The 24,074-nt window shown below is 31.1% G+C and overlaps 5 protein-coding genes across 6 annotated transcripts; 2 read left to right on the top strand and 3 right to left on the bottom strand.

Moving 5' to 3' along the window:
• Nucleotides 1–111: 111 nt before the first annotated feature.
• Nucleotides 112–1,134, bottom strand: LOC103570345 (general odorant-binding protein 56d-like). The gene is made up of 5 exons (XM_008548055.2): nt 1,041–1,134; nt 694–751; nt 441–632; nt 219–283; nt 112–138 (listed from the first exon to the last, which is right to left on the bottom strand). Exons 1-5 carry the CDS (start codon nt 1,089–1,091, stop codon nt 112–114), a joined length of 393 nt encoding a protein of 130 aa, XP_008546277.2. The 5' UTR covers nt 1,092–1,134.
• Nucleotides 1,135–4,104: 2,970 nt separating this feature from the next.
• Nucleotides 4,105–7,559, top strand: LOC103570348 (uncharacterized). The gene is made up of 7 exons (XM_008548057.2): nt 4,105–4,610; nt 4,946–5,093; nt 5,369–5,503; nt 5,561–5,793; nt 6,304–6,530; nt 6,604–7,071; nt 7,208–7,559. The coding sequence occupies exons 1-7, from the start codon at nt 4,266–4,268 to the stop codon at nt 7,557–7,559; spliced, it is 1,908 nt and encodes a 635-aa protein (XP_008546279.2). The 5' UTR covers nt 4,105–4,265.
• Nucleotides 7,560–8,779: 1,220 nt separating this feature from the next.
• On the bottom strand, nt 8,780–9,721 carry LOC103570281 (BTB/POZ domain-containing protein-4). Its single transcript, XM_008547975.2, has one exon. The coding sequence runs from the start codon at nt 9,719–9,721 to the stop codon at nt 8,780–8,782; it is 942 nt and encodes a 313-aa protein (XP_008546197.1).
• An 86-nt stretch (nt 9,722–9,807) lies between these two features.
• Nucleotides 9,808–14,009, top strand: LOC103570283 (putative gustatory receptor 28b). Of its 2 annotated transcripts, XM_008547976.2 has the most exons (7): nt 9,808–9,885; nt 10,663–10,989; nt 11,662–11,888; nt 11,980–12,412; nt 13,600–13,671; nt 13,743–13,832; nt 13,919–14,009. In XM_008547976.2, the coding sequence occupies exons 3-7, from the start codon at nt 11,875–11,877 to the stop codon at nt 13,985–13,987; spliced, it is 678 nt and encodes a 225-aa protein (XP_008546198.1). In that variant the 5' UTR covers nt 9,808–9,885; nt 10,663–10,989; nt 11,662–11,874; the 3' UTR covers nt 13,988–14,009. The 2 variants fall into 2 exon arrangements, with proteins under 2 accessions (XP_008546198.1, XP_008546199.1); XM_008547977.1 differs by lacking the exon at nt 10,663–10,989 and having other exon boundaries at nt 9,871–9,885; nt 11,801–11,888.
• A 5,902-nt stretch (nt 14,010–19,911) lies between these two features.
• On the bottom strand, nt 19,912–21,761 carry LOC103570284 (protein sprouty). The gene has a single exon (XM_053738486.1). It carries the CDS (start codon nt 21,751–21,753, stop codon nt 20,500–20,502), a length of 1,254 nt encoding a protein of 417 aa, XP_053594461.1. The 5' UTR covers nt 21,754–21,761; the 3' UTR covers nt 19,912–20,499.
• Nucleotides 21,762–24,074: the final 2,313 nt, after the last annotated feature.

The raw sequence follows: 24,074 nt of genomic DNA, 5'->3' as shown, positions 1-24,074 counted from the left end.
AAATAACCAGAATCATTGTGTGTCGTTAAATTACATTGATTAGTTTTGTTTTTGAAGTCTTGCACAAGATGAAATTGTTTTTTTTTAACGAAATTCTCTCTTCATGCCTTATTATACAAATGACACGCTCTTGAGCACCTAAAACAGTGAATATATAGCAATTAATGGCTTAAAAGAAATATAAGTTATGTTTATTAAAAAATTTTAATTAAATTTACCTCTGGTTGGGCTTTGAAGTAACATTTAGCGAGTTGAAATGCTTTATCACATGCATCTACACTAGCTAAAATTAAATTAAGAAAACACAAGATTAAAGTCAGAAAAAATTTCTACAAATATAAGCTAAGCCTGGTTAATTTTTAATTGGTAAATAAAAATAATTAAGGTTACCGAAAACAAACTTTTTATTTAATTTTATAAATATAATAAAAAATAATTACGTATTTTTTTGCAATATTCTAATGTCGTTTTTGAAGGCCCTTTAATACCCGTGGGTAAATGTCTCAGTGCTTTTTCAATATCTATATCGTCTTCTCCAAAGATTCCATTTTTTTGCATGAAACATTTTAAGTAGCACTTTAATTTCGGGTCATTCTGACTATAATCCGCTGCTTTTAATTTTTTCAATGAAGCTGTAAAAAAATCATTAAAAAGTTGAGTACCCAATTTCTACACACATTTGAATTTTTTTACCCCAAGATACGCCAGTTTGTTTACGACAATCTCTTTTAATGTCAGCATTCACTTGCATCTGCATTTGAAAAAAGGAAAAAAAAAATTACAAGATATTTTGTAAAAAAATTTTTGAATACGAATGTAAAAGTCGCAGTCCATACTGTAATTTTTGTAACTTATAAATATGTGTTAAAATAATACACTTGTAACACATTTGGTTCTAGAGTGGTTTTTCAAACTTCATTTTAAAATATGGTATTGACTCTTTATTCTGGAAATCTATACATATATTTTTTGAACTCAGATAATTATTACAACTCTACTTATGTGTCTAAATTAAATAATTATTATAACCATTAACTAACCAATAAGAGAAGACTTAATAAACTTAGAAAAGTGCTTGTTACAGCCTTCATATTTATCTAAGTGATGGAAATCGACTAATTAACTAACACAGAAAAAAAGTAATAAATATCATTATACTGCATTTGATAGATTAATAATGTTTAGTAAACTTTTAATTAATAGCCATTTTTATCAAATGATTTTATAAATCAGCATAACAAATTTTCATACATATCAGAGACTGCATTTTTTTTCAGATTTTGCAAGTCTTTATAATTTAATTCAACAAATACATTTTTTTTGGAAAAATATTAGATTTTTGTCAATAAAATTTTCAAATGAATTGTAGGTGACCATGGGTTTATTCTTCTCTGAAAAAGTGGTCCAAGAGATGGTTAAATTTTAAAAAAAATTTAGTCCATGTTCAATCCATGTCATCAACTTGAAACTGAATAAATATTATTAAGTAGGTGGCGATTGCACCGAAAACCTATAAATCAACAAAAAGTTCAAATTATCATGAAAAATTTTCTTTACAAGCATTACTTACCGTGCGTAGTATTGTACAATCAACTGGTATTACATTGTATGCAGTGAATTGGAAATTTTTATGCAACAACTCGAGTGAAAAAATTTTCAGCTGAAAAATTACAAATAAAATTAATTTTTTTCCAAAAACCATGTAATGGAGAATTTCTATGCGGGGGTTTCAAAAAGGGCTTACATGTAATGTAAGCCCATCTTGCCCTACCCTTTCTTAGGTTAATGAGTAAGGTAGACAAAATGAGGTAGTCAAAAAAATAGATTTTCGTTTTTTCAAAAACGCTGAATTTTCTCTTTTTGATGAAAAAATATTCGAACATTCATAATTGTACAAAAATCATGTAATAGTTATAAATTCTGTCAGTAAAAATTTTAGAAAAAAAATTTTTTCAAATTTAGGGGTTCTCCATATTGTCTGCAAATCCCATTTTGTCCATGTTTCTGTATATTTGTTTACACAAATTAATTGTAATGCATACTTCATTTTTGACTTCTGGACTCATGAAACATTCGAACAAAATTTCCTGAATAACGCTACTCGTTCTTTTTATCTAAAAAAAAAAAAATTGTTGAAGATATTGAAATGATAGTTTCAAATTGGATAAAGCTGATTATAATAAAATTGAGTTATTCAATTCATGATTTCTGACCTGTTTACTAACTTTCGTAGCACACACTGCAATAGTTAATATGGGAAATAGTCTTGACATAATCCATGCAATATTACCAATACGTCGAGTAGTGATATTTTCAGTTGAATATATGTCCAAGAAAGGTATCAATAAGTCATATATATTTAAGATAACACAGACGATTGAGTACGGAATAATATACAGAAAGCCAAAAGAATAAAAATCAGCGATATCAGAACATAGCCTACACAGAATCGTGTGGCAACGTTTCAATGCAAATATTTCAATAATACTCGTTTTATCCAGGGTATTTTTCTGAGTATTGTACACCCGAAACTGAAGTTCTATCGACTTTTTCAATTTCAAAAATCCATCATTGCAACATTTCAATTTTTTCTCAATAATTGTCAAAAGTATGGCGTATTGTATTATTAGATAATTGAATGCAAAAGTATGGAATGTGAATAAACACATAGTGCTGATAAATTTAGCATCAATATGCAAGGAAAGTACCATAATCATAACACACGGGATTGTATTGACGTAGCATATAAACAAGAGTTCAATTTTTTCACAGTCTGGTTTATAAATATGATGTAGTTTTTTCATTGCGACATCTATATCCAAAAGTTGGTTCACCAATTTTATAATTTTTTGTCGCTGCACAATAAATGATAACAACAAAATTATCAACACGCTATTGCCACTCAAACTTATTGCTATGCTTAACGTTGCTGACAAATCCATATCATCTTTTGAATAGTGATCTTGAATTGACGCGGGTATGTAAATAGAATTAACAACAATAATTACTATTATTAAAATTAAATTATAGAAAGTATGAACTTCAGTGGGAACAAATGTTATCGTATTGGACTCAATTTTTTTCTTATCCGCCGCATTATTGTTCGTTTTGTAAGTAAAGGGAACGAACCCGAATACATAGAAAATAAAAATCTGTATTTTTAGGAGAAACATTTTTCGCGCGAATAATTTGGTCGCAATATTTCAAATGGAAAATGCTAATGTCTACGAGAATAAGTTAATTCCACTGAAAAAAGAAGAAATTTACGGTCAATAAAATAAATATAATACTGATTATCTAATGACTTAATCGATTAATGAGTATGTGAATAATTTAACAGATAAATGATGTAGATTAGCGAAAGTGCAGCCTGTCTATTTTTATGATTGATTTGCAATATCATTAAGTACTTGAAGTAAAGTATGTTCCATAAATTAGTCTCTTAACCTTAAAAAATTAATGAAAAAGTAGTGAATGCATTGATGTTTCAAACCCTGGTTCAGGGGGTCGCCACAAGGGGGCCGTTTCTACACGATCGTGATTTCTTAAGGTTTTTCTGGTCATTTTGAGAAACTTGTTTGAATATTTACTATAGACATATGCAGTACAGTGTAAAAAAACAGCCCTAGCCGGAAAAGTAGGAAATAGAAATAAGGCGATTAATAGGGAGAATGCAGTAAAAGACAAAAGTGAAATTAGGGTATTTTACTTTGGAATTTTTTCATCGAAGGTATCAGAAAAGTCTTCTGGAAGAATGCTAGCACCTAGAAGCGAACGAAAAAATTATATTTTATAAATTCCTTCCTTATTATAAGCATTTTCAAACCACATTTAGTTACTTATAATAGTCTAAGTTATCATTTTTCACAATAATTACTTTGATATTCGCTTATATTAAAGTTTCGTGACTATATATCTTTATCTACCCGTAATTATTATTGATTATTAGAGTTTAAAACATGCAACTATACAGTTTTACTGCAGAAAGTTATCAGTTATTGCGTTTTCATAAAAACTCAAAAGTATTATAACTTATAACTCTTAAAAAAAACAAAATAAGTGTTTCCGAAAAAGCAATGTTTAAATTTATAGTAAGCTCTTCTCTATTTCTTGTAACGATCACTCGAATCTGTTCGATCGATGCGTTGTCTGTAAATGATATTCAAGAAATAATTTCCTTTACCAATAACGTAACTTCATCAAGTTCAGAAATACTGAATTCATCAAATGATGCCGATGCGAAGTTACAATCGATAATCGACCAGATGGACAAAGTACGCCAACAAATATTAACTTTGACTACACCCCAAGATGATCTTGTTTCTGCTCAAATAATCCCTTTACACAATATATCGCTGGAGGGAGATTTTGGAGATGCATTGAAAGCTTTTGAATCCAACATAGATCTGATTGACGAATTGTACCAAAAATTCATCTCCTACCTAGAAGACAGTAGTAATTTTGACTTTGACAATGCCAAAGATTTCATCTCGAAAATAACGTATTTTGAATCGGTAAATTTACCAAGTAATCTTGATAACATGCATGGAATTTTCGTTCCTATTGATGGCGATCCCAGTCTTCAAGAAAAATTGATTAATCAAATTAATGTAAGCAATTGCTTTTTTGGATTATGTCTATTTATTCTCGTTTGGAATGCTATGGTTTCATAATAAAGTCTGACCATATTGCCCAACTAATAAAAATTGAAATGAACAGATGTAAAAACTATTATCCATTTTTGACCCATTTGAATTCTATGGACACTTTTGGATAGGGCTATTTTTCCATGTGTTTATTTCAGTTTCTGTTGGGTGGCCAATATGGTCCGGCTTACTATGACACCATAGTATTTCAAACGAAAATAATTTCTGTGTGGAAGTATAATTGGCATAGTTAAAGCTGTGTTCAAAATAACTTTTATATAAACTAATAACATTATTAGGAAAGTGAGGATCAAGATTTGGAAAATTTAGTAGATGCTTCCTTAAATGAGCTTTTACTCTTAATCAATAAGGTTATGGTAATTTCTGAAATCAGAGGATTTGTCGTAACTGTGATGGCTTATGAACTATTGAATGCGTTTGAAAATCGTAAGTAGAAGAATATTGAAAATAATCGAAATAATAATAATTTTTTTTGTTTTTGAAATCATACCTTTATTGCGACTTTTCTATCTATAGTCATGTGGGTAAGTGTGCGCAGAGCCATGCATTTTAGTCCAAAATGAATGGGTTTGCGCATACTTGCCCCACATTACTTTAATGTTAGTTACTTCTTGAATTTTCATTTTTTGATCCATTGTTATTCTTTGAGCTCCGAAATTATATAGATTTCAAAATGTTATTTTCAAATTCTTTCACTCTAGAAAATGTAACCATGGAAATTGATAAAGCTTCAGCTCAACTAGTACTTAGATCAGAAGAGTATTTACTAGCAACATCAGATGCTATTCAACGCAATCTTTTGATTGTACCAACTGATCCACCAGAACATATTCGAGGTAATAAATACCGATTATTACTATTAACAATAAAAAATTAATGATTCACAAAACTAGTAACTATTTCACTAGGAGTAACGTACGAAGAATTAGAACACTTTATTCAGGAAATTGTGATTGATGAGAGAGAAGGATTTGAAGAAAATCATTGCCGGAATAGTTGTGAAGATATTGACAGAGAAAACGGAACTGTTCACCATAACGAAACCCTTTATACCCCTGAGAAACCATGCTTCGGAAAATTGTTTCAATGTGAGAAAATTGGATCCGTAAAAGTGTGCGAATTTTCAGTAAGTTGCATTCAATTTCAGAAATACACATACACTTCAGAAAATTTTTATCAGTCATAAATATAACATATAATTATCTTTATAAATTTACTTATTCACATCCTTCAGTTTTACAATCCCTGGTAAAAATATTTGGCCGAAATCACACCAAATTTTGCCGAAATCATGCAGAAGTCATAGAATTTTTTTTGGAAAAGGCCGAAAACACTGAAATTTTGTAATTTTTAACAAACGAGCCAAAAATTGGCCGATAAATTAAGTGGGTTTATTTTTGGTCATAGTTTTTTTGTAAATGAAATTGTAAAACTTAGAAAAATTTCAAGCAACGCAATATAGAATCAGAAATTTTCAAGTTTTCGGTCATTTTCAGGCCTGGCTAGTTTTCGGCCTTCTTTACCCAGGATTCTTTAAATTTTCAAATGAAAAATTTACTTTTAAAGCTGATAACTAAATTACTATTAGTCCACTACCGCATTTTAATAATAATCTAATGGTAAAAATATTATCTAGTCAGAATCTGAGTCTTCAAGACGTTATCAATGGATCGAATCTAATGACTTATTATTCGGACACGAATCTAATTGTTCGGGTACAGAAAAGCAGGTCGATGATTCAAGGTTACGACTGTTTAAATGTGATATTTGTGCTTGCACATGTATAGAAGATTCGATTGTATTCAATAATGCTATTCATGCTGTAAGCTTAATCCCACAGCAATCAGATGTTTCTGAAAATAAGTGATTACTTTGTTAAAAAAATATTAATCAATCATGTTTTAAATAGCACCATTAATATTAATATTAATTCTAGAGTGGTAACAGGCATTCGATTTCTTCAACAAAATAATATCATACACGTTCAAATAAAACAAGGCAAACTTTTGGGACTAAATAGAATACAAACTACAAGTAACGAATGGGTGCCCTTAGAAAAGACTACGTATTTTACAGAAAAACAGTATAACAGAAACTCTGTAGTTAATAATCCATTTCCGAATGTGAATCAAAATTATTCTGTTCTATGGAATAAGCAAAAATCTATCAACTTAGACGATATCTCTGCTCCTACTGATACTATCATTACGGGTGTGAAATTTTCTCATGAATTTCCAGACAAAGTAGATCAACATAGTCGATATTTAAGTCCACTTCAAATAGAAGTTCAAGTTACGCCATACGATTATGAAACCGGTCAGTTGAACCCAAATGATGGAGATATGTCTTATTGGATACTTCCAAAAGACGCTACAGAGCCTTCGGACGACTATAGCCGAGACAGGTAATAGGTGATCCCCTGGTGGGTTCGAAGTACGTTAATTACCGCAATTCGGATCCACTAGGGTTACTATCGTACTGCGCAATAGGATGAATAAAGCATTTTATCAAAAATTTGCTTGTTTTTGAACTTCTTACAGAAAAGAATTATCTCTACCAGGATTAGATAATCCAACCAAATATAGAATCAATGATCTTGATTCGGCTCCGAACATGTTCGTAAATTTTCAAGCGTCAGATTTGCAGAAAGATGCCAGTCAGACTACGATTCCTTTGATTGATGTTCAAAAAGTCGAAAGCAAGTTACCTTCTTCTATTAACCAAATCGGTCTTATTCACAGAGGTTACGAAGGATCTGGAGGATTTTTGAGTTTCAAAATTGGTCTTTCCGATGGGTCAAGCAACATAAAGACGGCTATGACTGATGATCAGTTTAACAAATACACAGAAAATTATGAACAACCACTTGCGTATGATCTTCCTCGGGAGTAAGTCGAACTTCATAAGAAATTCGATATCTATATAAGCAAAAAGTTTTAAATTCATAAAAGTTTGAATTAACATCAAAGTAGACAAAAAATTGTTGCTAGTATCAATGAAATAAATTATTGCATGTACGTAATTGATATTCATAATTTTCAAAACAATTTTAATATTTCTCGAATAAAAGGTGTGATTAATGCTAAAAATTAATAGTATGTTTTTTCAACCTCGCAAAAAAATTAAAAAATTAATGTTTCCATGCACATTTTCAAAATCGGGTTATCTTCAAATATAACTATGACTTTTCTTGCCTCATTATACATGATCATGCATGATTGAACCTGGCCGTGCATGATCATGCGTGTCGTTGTATGAATCGTGCAAACTCATGAATGATCATTCATGACCTAGCTTGGTCATGCATAATATTGCATGAATCATGCATGACCATACATGATTGAACCTGATTTTGCATGATCATGCATGAATCGTACCAAATCATGCCTGGTCTTGTACAATCATGCATTCTCTTGCATGAACCATACCAAATCATGCATGCTCTTGCATGAACCATACCAAATCATGCATGATTCATGGATGATCAGGTCTGATGATTTTTTCCCGGCTTTTCAAAATTCAGCTTTTGCAACTGTTGACTACAATTTTTCCAGAAAGTTGACAACAATCTACTGTCGCAACCTGTTGTCATCTTTCTGACAAAATTGACAACTATCAACTAATGAGATGCTAACTTTTGCCACCAATTTTCTCAGAAAAGTTGCCATCAACATAAAAATACCGGTTTTTGCAGCTAATATGGCTACAAATTACGGCAGTAAATTGTCAACAGTTTGTTATCAGGGTCATTTTTAACCAATCAAAGACGCGTTTTTTTACCATGAGTTGCAAAAAAGTATTTCATTGAGTTAACTGACACAAATGAATCATTCAAGAATAAACGAAGTGTATTAATTTTTTATTTCAGCGATACTTATTAAAGAGTTATAAAATTGAGAAGCTAAAAAGCTGACGTAAGTTTAATATCTTGACTGGGGCAGCCATGCAGAAGTAATAGGACATTGTAAAGTAATAAAACAAAAATCAAACTGATAACAAAATTTATTTAACTGCTTTAAAATAATAAAACTTAATGTCATTAACTGATTGTCGTTATTAATATAAAATAATTTACAATAGAACATGATACAAGACACTCTTACATCATCACATCAATTTTTGTTTTCTTCAAACGCTTTAACAAAGTATTTATAATACGATTTAGTTTTTTTCGCAATGTCCATTACAACTAATACATCAAAATATTTAATATGATCAACCAAAAACTTCATGGCTCGTTCGTGAAACTCCGACGTATTGCATTCAGACGTAATATCCAAAATAGATATAACATTATTGATCTTTAAATTGCGACACAACTTATCGCTGCAATATGTTTTCAACATATCAATCTGATATTTGTCAGCTGCAACCAGTACTCTAGCAACTCGTTGGGTGTCTATTTTGTGTGTCAATTTTCCAGTATACATAAACCTCAATATATCAGTCATTATTGCAAATTCGACATCGGGTATGCAAACTTCTTGTGACCGCGCACTTGTGTTTTTTGGATCCGTCTTAACCATTGCACAAATAATAGGACTGAATTCCGACAGTATCACTTTGTGCGCATACAATAATTTATAACCAATACGTAACGTGACGTCACTTCTGATCGAAGAAAACAAATATCTGGGTGTAAGCCAAACTAGGCTATCCAACGTCAATATATGACGTTTCGCTTCTTCAGACTTTATGAAACCGTACCACGTAATATCACATTTAATGTCTGATTTATTATTATAATTAGACTCACAAAAACAAAAAACACGTGTGTAATCTGACCAACATGAAGTTTTGTACGTGAATGATAAATTATTAATTGTTATCGTTACATCTGCCTTAGCATATTTGTATTGGCTTATTTGCTGTACTTGAATATGTAAGACATAATTATTGTTCAAGTATTTAGCCCGATGTGCTTTTATACGAAACTGTACATTGCCATGATTTTTAATGGTAAAAAAATCCGAGTATACTACGTCATTTTGTTTGTAAGGAACTGAGCACCATGTAAAAGTTGCACGCACACTTGAATTATCTTCATCACTCATTTTAAAAATCCACCACAAACTTAATATGATAACATTTACTATCGTTCCTTTTCGATGTCACTTTATTACTTGCATTTCTGTTACTAACTTTGTTAAATATTTTTAAAACACCAATGCCGTTAAATATCCAGTCCAAATAATGGCTTCAGATAAAACACGTTGAGGTAACAAATACTTTCAAAAATAATTATCGATGACTAATATATATTTTTATGTATGTGTATATAACTATATTTATTTATTTATTTATTTATTTACTTGTCTACGACTAAAGTTATTTTTCTCAAACGCAACTATAGACCTTGTTGCTTATCGGTGGCTTATGACATCACGACTTTTTTTTTTTTCTTAATATAGCTATTGATAGAAAATAGCAGATTTATCGGAAAAAATTTTCACGCTTTATTTTACAATAAAAGTTATTTATTTTTATATTTTATTGAATGAGCCAGAGTTACTTCTTGTGTTTAAGTTTCATAAACAGTGATAGCAGATAATAAATCAATTAGTATGCTCTTATCAATACTAATTAACACGAATGAGTATTTCATGACTATAAAGTGTGTATTTTAAGGCGATGAAAAAAAATATTAATGTACTGTAAATGTTTCGTTATAAACACAAATAGTTAAAATTACAATTAAATTATCAGTAGTATTTGATATTTTTGATATCTTAATTATTAGAAAAATACCAATTGAAGTGTACCCTTTTCGAAATTTTTCGGACTTGTCTGAAGTTCTAGAGTTCTGAAGACTTTTTCAGACAAAAGTCCGAAAAATTTCCACTAGGGTAGATCAAAAGAAATTAATATATCAGGAGACAAGGTAGTGTCTCGCGCCAAGTACACGTTCAAACACATGTATGTGTGAAGTGTCATGGCGCGAGCCTACCGTGAATCTATACCGGACATAGTGGTTCTTTAATAACCCATATAGTAGTTTTTTTTAAGGAACAAGTCTGCTCTTGATGGATAACTGCTAGCGACACCATTCACTTATGGGTCTTGCTCCAGATAATGGGACAGATTTGAATTGCAAGTCTTATGCTAGGCTTACACAAGAATTTTGGTGGTTATTATTCAATTCTAGGAAAAAGTGGGCGCCAGAAATTCGAATCTACCTTGCGCATGGCTTGCTTAAGATCTGCGCAAGTTAAAACTAGTGGGGGAAAGAATAGTCTTGCGCAGATCTTGAGCAAGCCATGTGTAAGAATCTGCTGCAAGTTTCTTGGGCAAGAAATGCGTCAGAAAATTTTGGCTGCACCATGTAAATATCTTCAATATTCTTGCCTACAATACCATGAGCGTATCATACACAATTTTTAAGTCAGTTTCTTGTTACACAATTTTGCGCAAGACACATGCGTAGAAGACACTAGTAACTGAGGGCCTTGAACAAGGCTCTACAAGAGTACTTGTTTTTTGAATCATACAAAATAATATGTTACCTATTTCTACGCTTTAAAAATTTACGAAAATTACGCAACTATATTAATTGCATTTTTTCATTACTCACAACAGAATCAATATCTCAAAACAGTTTTTTATCGTAATCGCAAATCTCATCGCTCTTCCATCATTCAATAATTCAAGCCAAGTAATTACATGATGTAAAAATGGCGGGAATATTTTATTATCGACGGTATACAGTAGTTTTATTTCATTGCAATATTCTCATTATTCATATTTTCTTACGAACTACAACTAAAATTTTTCGTAGTTAAATTTGATAATTTTTGTCAGCCAAATTAATTATACTTACAATGCTACGAAATATTCAATTTTTTTTCATTTTAATCGGATTCGCCCCATTTAAAATTGAGAAAAATGGAAATTCAAAAATTTATTACAAATACACTAAAATTTTGAAATACTACAATCTTATGTTAATATTCGGTATTATTGTTACAAATATTTATATTATACCAAATGTATTCAGAGATCTTTACAAAGAAAAGCAGACAGTCTTTTCAAGATTATTGGGATTAGTGCTAAGCTATCTTTCAACAATAGTTGTAATTATATTATTAATTATATTCTCTGTACAACAACAAAAACTGATCAAAATGACAAATCAGTTTTTTGATGTCAATTACACCTTGAAACGATTACAAGACATGGATACATCAGATACTGACACAATCAAGATAACATGGATATTTTATGGTAACATACTTTTTAGTACTTGTGTCGTAATAAGTGAATTATTTTTGAATGAACAATTTTTCACATCTTTTTTCTTGTACATTTACCAAAGCATTTTGTTGAGCTTTTACGCTAGCGAATATGCTATTGTCTTGGCAATGATCGAAAAAAAGTTCAAAAGCATCAACAACAAATTTTTGAAATTGAAACATTCTATAAATGTACATCTACAAAGTGGCAGTCTCAGAAAATGTAGTGTACGTAAGATGTGTATTGTTGAAGTAATTGCTTTGAAACGCTGTCATGCAAAACTGTATGACTTGTGTTCAAAAATTTCAAATTTCTACTCTTTTGGAATGCTCTTCATTATACCGCACTGTGTTACATGCATAATTATATACATTTATGACTTATTAATACCTTTCATCAAATATTATATGTTTTCAAATTTGATTCTACGACGAGCGAGTCAGTATGCGTGGATGTTGATGATATTGTTCCCAATATTGATTGTTGCTATGATCGCAACCAAAATCAAAAAACAGGTAAGTGATTTTGATTTTATTTTTATTGACAATATTTTCTATGGTTAGTCTTAAAACACCTAAAACGAGATAAAAGTTTTCATGGGATTTTAGATATCATATAATATCTAAATTTTTGAATTGAGACTTATCTGACAAAAACTGCTAAATGATGACTAAATAGTCCAAAATCTAGTTCAGGCCAAAATCTGGAGTTATTTTTTCGGTATCGACGAAAAAATGACATAAGAGCTGTTTTCTGAATTTTTCATTCAATAACGTTATAATTTTTTGATGAATAGGCTCTAAAGTCATGTAAACTTTTATATTCGTGATATTTACTAATTGAGGCAGAAATAATTGTGGTTGATTAGTTTTGAAAATATCGTAATTTTGAAATTAACCAAATAACGTATTACCGATTTTTGATGATATCTTCAAAAATACGAACTTATATTCGAAGATTTCATAATAAGTTTCTTGTCGAGTATTTTTGAAATTGACAAGCTCAAAAACAGTAGTATAGTTATTAGTTTGATTTTTTAGTTAACACTTACTGTTCAGAAACCATGTCGCGATTTTTAAGAATTATTGTAACTACACTGTGGAAAATTCCCATGAAATTTTACTATGGGTGCATTGTAACCCCGGACCATAAGAAAACTGATACAAAATTTACAAGTGTCCCATAGTAAACGTATGCGCATAGGTCCCAATTGTGTCGTCTGCGCATACCGTTTACTATGGGACACTTGTAAATTTTGTACCAGTTTTTTTATGGTCTGGTGTTACAATACGCCCATAGTAAAATTTTTTGGAAATTTTTTTACAGTGTAAAAATTTCTCAATATTATGACATTGTTCAATTTTAAATCAATCATAATGAAAATGGAGTCTCATTAACAAAACTCAATTGGAATATTTTTTTAAGACGTAATAGTTATTCTACCCTGTGAAAAATTCCCATTAAATTTTACTATGGGTGCATTGTAACCCCGGACCATAAGAAAACTGATACAAAATTTACAGGTGTCCCATAGTAAACGTATGCGCATAGGTCCCAATTGTGTCGTCTGCGCATACCGTTTACTATGGGATACTTGTAAATTTTGTACTAGTTTTCTTATGGTCCGGTGTTACAATACACCCATAGTAAAATTTTTTGGAAATTTTTCACAGTGTACTGATATTTAGTAATTTTTTTGCAGATAAAAAAAACTGGTATTGTCATTCAAGAAATTTTGCACGAATGTTTAATGAGTCCTGAAATAAGAAATGAAGTGAATATTATTACCAATACTATTTTTTATTTATTTTTTTGTAAGTGTTAAAAAAATTGTTAACTTTTCAGTTTAAAATTTTTTCACTCGAATTGCTGCATCAAAATTTTGAATTTACTGCTTATGATATTATCCCAGTTGATTGTTCGATCTTACGAACGGTTAGTAATTATTTCTCATACTATTTAAATATATATACAAAATAATCTCAATAATTATCATATGTTCGTTTTAAATTATTACACAGATTTTTGGTGCAATAGCAACTTATTTGATTATATTTATTCAATTTCAAGCTGATGACTCAAAAAATTAAATTCCGAAATAAAAAAAGCTGAAAAATATTACAGTGGTATATTTTAAAACACATCGCATTTTTTATCGACTGCAATCGATTTACTTTAACAGACACGAAATAAAATTTTAGAAAATGTAGACTTTGTTTTAGCAGTAGAGAGACACAGAGTTTTTAATGTTCTACGCAGATTACTGCATGTTGGAATAAAAATCACAACAGTACTGTTTTCATATGGTGAGAGTAAAAATATGATGTATACTTTATGACAAGACTTCTTATGGAAGGAAAAAATGATGCGAATTTGGCTGATTGTTGTTAGTAGGAGTACTATTAAAACCTGTACAGACTGATTTTTAAAGAATTAGGTGATAAGGTTACAACAGTTAAAATTTATAGTAAGAATTACAATATATTATGGTAATAGTTACCATATCGTATGGTAACAGTTTTTTTTAAAACATCGATTATAGGAATGACGCCCATAGAAATCATGGTAATTGTTACCATGCTACCATGGTATGTTGTCATAGTATTATGGTAACTGTTACCATGCTAATATAGTAACCATTATCACATAGTATGGTAACCGTTACCATATACCATAGTAAATGTTACCATCTATTACGGCGATTCATATAATTTACGGTAAAAGTTACCATGATATGATGGTAAAAATTACTGTCATTGCATGGTAATTATTACCATCATATATGGTAACGATTACGATAATATTTAAAAATTCCTCACATTATGGAAATTATTACCACGATCTTATAGTAATAGTTACCATACTATCATAGTAATCGTTACCGTGTATTTTTTTTTTTAAAGTGTGCTCTTGAACTGTTCAGCAATAATTTTCACTATGAATGTAAAATGTGGAGTCATCTATTAATAAGCTTCAGAAATTCTTCGCTATCACATATTTTTAGAGTAGATTTCTAAATCGAAAGTGTTCTGTCTATATTACATTCAAGTAAGATAGAGATTTTATACATGATAAAGCATATTTTTGCCAGTGTAGTATTCCACAGTTGTCAATATGCCAACAATCATTGGTGCCACATAACGGTAAATACTTTTAAATCTGAAGTAGTTTCCAGTCTTACCATCAGTAATTGGTAAGAACGAAAACTATACATCTTTGTGGCAGGAAGTTCTGCCGACGCAAGGTAATCTCCGATAGATGGAGGGCATAACAACGTACGTCCATAAACTGCTAGAATGATAGAATAGTTGATTTTCATCACGTTAGGTGCGTGAAATTCGAATATCCGATCAGAAGATTTCACGTGGCGAAGTAGAAACTTCATAAAAGCTTCTATTTTTAAAAAATGAAAACACACTATTTTGACATCCTTAATCATTGTAAATTTAAGATTATGGTCCCGAGTCATACTCTTCACAGTTTTTACTACATGTGAATTATGGTATGACGACTATAATTACAGTATAGTTGCCAACACTGTTGTTTGATGACAAGGGTTCAGAAGCCGAAGAAACACTATAATAAGTGAATGATAACTACTATCTATAAATCGACGGTTTTTGAAAAATTCTTTTATTTTCGTTTTCGTCCATATTTTCGAAAATCGAGTTTTCATCAGATGCCGTTTTGAGTTCCTCGGAAGCTATTTTTACTATTTTCAGGGATTTAATAATGCGAATCATATTTTTGTCATATTCGCATATAACGAAACTTTCAGATGATAAAAGTGCAGATTTTCAGTGATAATATTTCGAAATAAATATTTCGGAAAGTCCGAAGTGGGAATCGAACCCAGACCCATTCGGTTACGCGCTGAGTGCACTTCCGGTCACGTGACATATACTACGACCAGCCGTTTATGTTTCTTTCTTCTTATTCTGAGCCCATCGCATCCGCTACTTAATAACTACCACGTCCTATTTGTCAGCATATTACTCTTCTCTTTCTTTATTTTTATTTCCTTCTTTTATTTGTTACTATTTTATTTATTTATTTCATTACATTAAACATTTTTTTCTTTCTATTCAATTTATCTTCATCTTCATTTTCTACTACTTCTTGGGCCGTTTTTTTATTCGATGTATTGCTGTCTTATTTTAAGGCTTCGAAGTGAGACAGACCTGTGTTGCGGTGGAAAAAACGTGTGCGAGAACATTGAGAGAAGTAATAGAAGAAAGAAGATTACAATAAAAAGGAACAAGAGAGAGAGAGAGAGAGAGAGAGACAGAGAGGGGAGCGAAAAGGAGAAAGAGAGAGAGGAAGAATATAACTACTATAGTCTCGATAACGTGGAGGTCGAATTCCAATGTCTAGGAAGAGGATTTCCGGTGTAATCTGCTTTGGGTGCGTTTACACTATGCATCAAGGCATTTTAAACAGAGAATAAGTGAGCAAAGAAATAACAGAAAAAAAAAAAAATATGGGAAGGCAAAAAGAGAGCAGGATAACAAGATGATCTATATAGAAGAGGAAAACAAATTGAGAGGTCAGAGAAGCGGGTAATGATAAAGTTTCTGATGTATACTGCTAAGAATAAAGGAGATAATGATGGAATAAGAAGGGATAACATAGTTGTTAAGGTATGGGGAATTATTGCGTGGGAATCGGTTGTATTTATTAATCTTGGCTAACGTTTTCACCAGTCTGCTATGAAAGTGTTAATTTTTCACAAGAAAAATACACAGTAAAAAACGAATCGTCAAAATGTAAAAAAAAGTGTATGGTAAATTTTGTGTGTTGAATTTTTAACACTCATGTGTTAAATTTTTAACACTTTTGTGTTGAATTTTTAACATTTTTGAGTTTTAAATTTTTAACACCTGTGTTAAATTTTTAACACTTTTGTTAAATTTTTAACACTTTTATGTAGAATTTTTAACACTTTTGTGTTGAATTGTTAACACTTTTGTGTTGAATTTTTAACACTTTTTAGTGTTAAATTTTCAACACTTGTGTGTTGAATTTTTAACGCTTGTGTTAAATTTTCAACACTTATGTGTTAAATTTTTAATACTTTTTTGTGTTGAATTTTTAACACTTTTGAGTGTTAAATTTTTAACACTTGTGTGTTGAATTTTTAACACTTTTGTGTTGAATTTTTAACACTTTTGTGTGTTGAATTTTTAACACTATTATGTGTTGCATTTTTAACACTATTGTGTGTCAAATTAAAACACAAGATATGTTAAAAATAATATTGACCTTCACAAAAGAATTCTTAGAAAATTTTTAATTTTAACATATACGTACTATTTTAACACTCAAAATATGTTAAAATAACATACAAATAAGTGTAAAATGTTCGTTTTACACAGGATATGTCTTGATTTTGACGACTCCTTTTTTACAGTATACACTGTAAAAAAACGAAGTAAGTCTAGGCGGTGTGTGTTAAAATTTTCGGTGTTAAATTTTAACACCGAAAACGGTGTTAAAATAACACCACAGGTTTGAATATTCTCTACCAGTGTTAAAAAATTTCGCAGCAATAAAATATTTTTATTTGTAACTTCGCTTTTACACCGGTTTAACACCAGTATTTTAACACCGCTGAATTACGCTTCTTACACCGGTAATTTCATTTTAACCACGCGGTTTAACACCGTATTTTTTTTTACAATGAATGAAGCCTTTAAATAATTAAAAAAAAAAAAATTTCAATTAACTTTTTACAGAATATAAATAATTTTTCTGTGAAGTATAAATTGATTATATATCGCGTATGATCTAGAGTATTGAAGATCCCCTTAACTTACATTACATTAGTTGTGAAGTGTAGATTTAAGCGGATGCGGCTCACTCAGCTAACTGGCGTTTCCGGTGGTCCCACTTAACTTATTCCCTACCGTTGCAATCACGAAATTCCCCTCTTCTCCATTAATGCGTTCTCCTCCTATGAAACCTTTTTGCTCTGTCATTTATCACTTGCCTCCTTCTTCTCCTTCCACCCTTTTTACTTCACATAACACCCGCGACTTTATTACGAATCCCTCGTGATTCCCCTTGTGCCCATCAATTCCTCTCGTGAACCCTAAATCAATGAATGTCTCCCTCTACATTCAACTTGTGAATGAGCTATTCCATATCCGCTTATCTTTCAGCGTTGACCCTTTTAATAAAATTCTGTTTTATCAACTTTTTTTTTTTTTTTTTTTTTTTTGTAAAGCTATTAATTAATAGAGGAAAATCAAGTGATTAAAAATATTATGTGGAATTATATGAAGTGAATGAATTGAGTTGAGAGTAAACGACTCAGTAGGGAAAGGTTTTACTAGAGTGGGGTAACTTTGGTTCGACGACCTCCATCATTTCATTGTGCCATTGAAGTCGAAGTTGAAATTAAATAAATTAAACTCTCTTTTTACCAGTGGGTTTATATTTACACAGAAAAAAAAATTTCTTGAAGCAAAAAAAAAATAAACTTGGCTCGAGAAAATTTTTACTCGAATTTACGACTAAAAAAAAATTATTGATTCAAAAAATTTGTTCCAAGAAAATTTTTACTTGACCCAAAAAATGTTTTTTTATTAGGAATTGAAAATAAAAACTTAGCACTGAAAAAATTTCTTGAATCAAGAAATTTTATTTCGTTCAAAAAAAAGGTGGACTCGTTCCAAGAAAATTTTTGTTTGCCTCAAGAAATTTTTTTTTTTATTGTGAATTAAAAACAAAAGTTTTTCTTAGAAAATATAAATTCCATACATACCAATGTTACCTTTCCAAGAAAAGATTCACTTTTTTCCAATGAAATTTATTGATGCGAAATGACCATATTTCAATGCTGTCAGATCCCGAAAATTTTACTGACAATAGTAAAAATCCATTTAGCGCGAAAACTGGCATTAAATTTAAAAAATGGCCGTTAGTCAATTGTCCAATGAAAAGCGAGCAAATTAAAAGTACTTAACTTATGGTTACAAAATTTGAGGTTATAAAAAAAATAAAAGTAAAGATTGTATTTTTTTTGAAATATATATTTACAAGACATATACAGAGCGTGTAGACTTATAGTTAAATACGTGAAGGGGGTGGTTTTTATGTGCATTCTGTCATGAAACTATTTTTCCACATATTCTAGATGATTTTATCAATATAATAATAATAATAATCAATGATTACTTCGGCGAGTCCGTCTTCTAATATTTATCTACCTTTTAACTGACAATGATCGAATGATTAATCATTAAATGACATATTGTATCTCCAAGTGAATACAAATCATACACATTCATGAATAAGTGATTTAATAACTATTCTATAGATGTTTTCACTCTATTTTATTTTTGTATCAAGCTTTATTTTATTTCTACATTTGGCTTGAATTGTTTGTTCAACTACGTGACCGCCATTTTGTTTTGATTAAATTATACAATGTATAGTTTTAATTATTATTCACTCACTACCATCCTGGGATTTTTATTTCATCCCTTTTACATCCATCCATTCAAATAATTATTTAAATTAACCTAGAAATTTTTTTAATTCCGTCTTCCCCTCCACATAATTACGAATAATTTATTAAATTAATCCGTTATAAATATGTCTCTAACAAAAAAAAATTGTACGATTATAATAGTTTTCTTTCTCTCTCTCTCTCTCTCTCTCTCGCTCTTTCTCGCTTTTTCTCGCCCTTTCTTCCTTATTAATGATAATTGTAGAAAAAAATAATGTTACAGGAAAGAAAAATGGCGATACCACGTATACTAATAGCAAACAAAATAATAATTAAATTAAAAAAAAGTATTATAATAATATATTTTTTAATTATTTTTTATTGTTATTTTATATATTAATTAAAACAAAAAAATAATAAATACATGATTTATTTAAACATATATATGTATATATATAAATATATATATAAATATAAATATATATATATACATATATATATATATATATATATATATATATATATATATATATATATATATATATAGATAATAGTTTTCCGTAATTGATAAAACATTCAAGACTAGATAATACTGGAAAGAAAATTAAATAAAAAGTCAAAACCACCCGGCACTTTTTCCAATTATTATATCGATTTATAAATTTAATTATTAATTATGTAGTTTTTTCATCATTATCGACTATTATAAAACATGGTGATAAAAAAACCTGACTTTTTCGAATTCCGACCTACCAAGAATAAAACGCGACCATTTTTTTTTTTTTTAGCTATTAATTATTATTATTTTTATTTTTTATTGTTATCATTTTTTTTTTTCTTATTAACATTATAATTATTATTTTGTTCATGAATAAATAAACTGTAAAAAAAGTTTGCTTCTTTCTTTATACAAATGTAATTTACAATATGGTTAGTACAATTAATCCATTGTATCGTAAATCAATAATTTATTTACTGATTAATTAATAATTATTTTATATAATTGCATTATTGTTATTATTATTATTATTATTTTTATTATTATTATTATTACTGTTATCGTTATTATTATTATCATTATTATTATTATTATTATTATTATTATTATTATTATTATTATTATTATTAAAATTGTTATTATTGCTAGTTCTACGATAAATCTGGTGTAATAGGATCCAATAGTCGTTTTTCCGGATCACGTGAATCTCTGGATACCATTAGCGCACCTGGTGGGCCACCAAATGAACGGCCAACTGTCGTCGGATCACATTTACACCCTTGTGCAGCATGACGTGCATAACAGGCTTCACATATCTTTACGCATCCTTTTAAAGGCCAATAGCATAATAGGCATGGCAATACCATAGTCAATGCAGCAAGACATGTCCACCGTGCTGCTTTACGTGACCCAACACATGAACACGGTTCATCAGCACAACTACCACCAGCTTCCGAATCACTGTTACCATTTGCGTCACCACAATGATAGAATAGTCCCTTAACACAACATAAACACGACGCATAGTCTAATGCCGTTTCTGCTGAACAAAAGCAAGAATTGTTACATAACCATCGGCTCGGTAATGGCGGAGGTTCACGGCATGATTCACATCTACACTTGCCACAATAATCACACATTATCGATAGACTAGTGTCATTAGGTCGCCCTAAAGATCCAGAACCTGTATTAGCTGGTTCTTTCGTAAAAGACACCGGTTGTTTAGTTACCGGCTGATGTTGACTTGCTGATGATTGCAGCAGGTTGCTTTGATGACGTCGTGCAGTCCGAGCTTCAACATTCTTATGCTCATGTATCTGCTGGTGTTGTCGTTGCTGCTCATGAGACGATTGCTGATTAGTCTGTTGTTGGTCATTGAGCAATTGCTGGTTCTGCGGTAGTTGCTGGGGTGTGCGCTGCTGCGATTGCTGTGGCAGATGATGATGATGATGATGGTGGTGATGGGGTTGGTTTTGCTGTAATCTCCTTTCATTCTTCAAGCATTTATGATTTGACGGCTGTCGAAATGGAGTCTCGACGTATTCGTTTACGATACGTTCGATATCCGGTCGTGGAACTGTTAATGTAACTTCACCTAATGTGCGATCATTACGCAATTGTGTACTACTATCACCGGAACTTGCAGTAGTTGGTGTTGTATTCATCGACGGAAAACGTGAGTTCATACGAAAACTGCTGGACGTTGACAAAGGCGTTAACGGTGCTGTCAACGGGGCTATCGTCGATATTGTTTCGGGTAATCGTGGTGGTGGCAATGGACGTGTATGGTCATGACCATGAACACGTGCTGGTAAATTACTAGTAGATGGTGATGTAATAACAGTACCACCTCCACTTGAGGCAGATGACGGTGGCCGTGATAACGGCCCATTTTGACTTGACATCGGTGGTAACCTAAGATCTAAACGTTCAGGCCAACGCCCATTTGATTGGGCAGTGTGATGAGTTGTAAGCACTGGCGTTGTAAGTGTTGATGAATTTGCTCCACTGACACTTGATACCAAGGGTGGTTGTTCGTGAATAGTTGATGATGATGATGACACTTGTTGCCGAACGACGGAATTCGCTGAACGAACTGATGGTGATGATGAGGATGACAGTGCAGCTGCACGGTCAACCCATTCTGATCTTTGGACGCCTTGTAATGATGAGGTTGATGACGAAGATGATGAAGTTGATAGTGACGAGACTGATAATGGTGATGACGTTGCCGTTGTTGAGGATGATGTAAGGCCTGTTGGAGTACGCACTGCCCAGCCTGTACGTGGTGGTGGTGCTGATAGCGTAGGTGTCGATGTCGTTCCATTTGAGATTGTGTCCTCACGGTTGTTTCCCGCCTTTGCAACACGCACTTCATCCCCACCTGTAACAAACAAGAACAAATTTTTCATTTTCGTTGTTTTGTATTCCGTCAAAGAAATAGTTCATTTGTTCTGCCCAATTTGGAACAAAGTTTCCAGGCTCGAAACATTTCATCTTTTTTAAATCAAATAAAAATTTCAAGTTAACTCTATTTAATTCTACTTTTCAAGGCTTTTAGCCTGATTTTGGTTGCATTTAGATCAAAATTAGACTGAAATCAGCTCAAATTCATAATTTTGACAAAATGGTGGGTTTCCATGTAAATAGTGAATTTTTGAGCTTTTGTTGCTATTTCAAATAGTTGGTCTCATCTATTGGGTGACTTGAATCATAAAGAATAACCAAATTCGGCATGAGTGATAAATATGACGATAAAGTTTTTCAACATAAATTTCGCGTTAAGATGAAAATTTTTAAATTTTTTATATTACGATCCGGCGGCCCCGATATATGTTCTATTATTGTGACCCCCACGATTATTTTCGGCTCAACGCTGTGCACATCTATTATTGTACATTTCAAAGAGAAACTTGCGTGAACTATTCTATTTTAAATACAATGTGTACACCGCATTGTAGTTTCAAATTTTAAGAAATATTCATAGTTTTCACTGAATTAATAGGTTATCTTATCGAAATTAACTTCTGAACATCGTTTTCTCAACTTATTAGTAAAAACCTTGACTTTTTCAAGTATTCTATAAAAAATACGTTGAAGATGAAAAAAAAACTATAGTAACATATTTTAAGAAGGTCCAAAATTTGTTACTTTTTAGGAAGTCTACCTTCTGTTCTGGCTGCCGAATGGCATTTTTTTCCGTTGACGTCAAATTCAGAGAATTAACATCAGAAAAAAAAAGAACAACAGAAACAATATTGCCAATAATTCTCGAAAATGAAAAAAACATTGAAAAAAGAATAAAGGAAGTAGTCTATGCATATAAAAGAATAGGAATGCGCCACGAAAAAGGAGATCCTTTTTTAGTCTGGCTCGCTTCCTATACCTGTACATATATATGTATACTATTATATAGACTAATAGTATAGGTATGTATATATGTATAAATGAGAATTCATGGCAGCAAAATAAAGACTCAGGTAAAGTCAGTGTCCATGGCTTGAATGAGGACTTCTTAAGAATTTGGGCAGATGTGTGGCTAATAGAAAGAGAAGATGTGGTTATAACCGGAGAGATGGATAGGACGGGAGATATTTCACACAAGAGGGACAGATGGCTGTGTTCATGTACCGATACCGTTTCCAGGGATCCCCTTTTTATTGTATACCGAACAGGTAAATGAGCCGGGCCCTCAAGGGTCTCCTTCCTTCTTATTCTTTTCCTTTGTTTTCTTTTTTTATTCATTTTCACTTCTTTAAATTTTATTTTTTCGTTCCGTCTACTTTCTCTCTTTGCAAAAGTGATAAGTATTTAAATTAATAATAATCTTTTGTAATTTTTGAAGTTTTTTTTTTGCCATCGAATTTCGTTAGACAATTTTTGAAATGGAGACGATGTTAATTTTTATGTCATTTTCAAAATTCAAGGTAGTTACCATTTTCTACGACAGGAAATTCTCGGTTTTAGGGATGTCGAAAAGGATCATAATTTTACGGCTCAGCCGGGGGCTTTACTTGTCAAAGAATGTATAAGTGTGCGCATGTATTAGTTTTTGTACACATAAGGAATAAGTAGAACATTAGCAACGTATATCAATGAAATTCCGAAATATCAGAAAATTGACTTTTTTGACTTAACTGGATACTTAATCGGCCAAAAACTAGTTAAATTCAAACGTGATCGTCCATTTTTGATGTTTTTGGCTAATTTGGCCTACTTAACCTTC

The sequence above is a fragment of the Microplitis demolitor genome, chromosome 4, assembly GCF_026212275.2.
Source record: "Microplitis demolitor isolate Queensland-Clemson2020A chromosome 4, iyMicDemo2.1a, whole genome shotgun sequence".
Taxonomy (NCBI): Eukaryota; Metazoa; Arthropoda; class Insecta; order Hymenoptera; family Braconidae; genus Microplitis; species Microplitis demolitor.
This window is presented reverse-complemented; position numbering and strand designations above follow the sequence as displayed.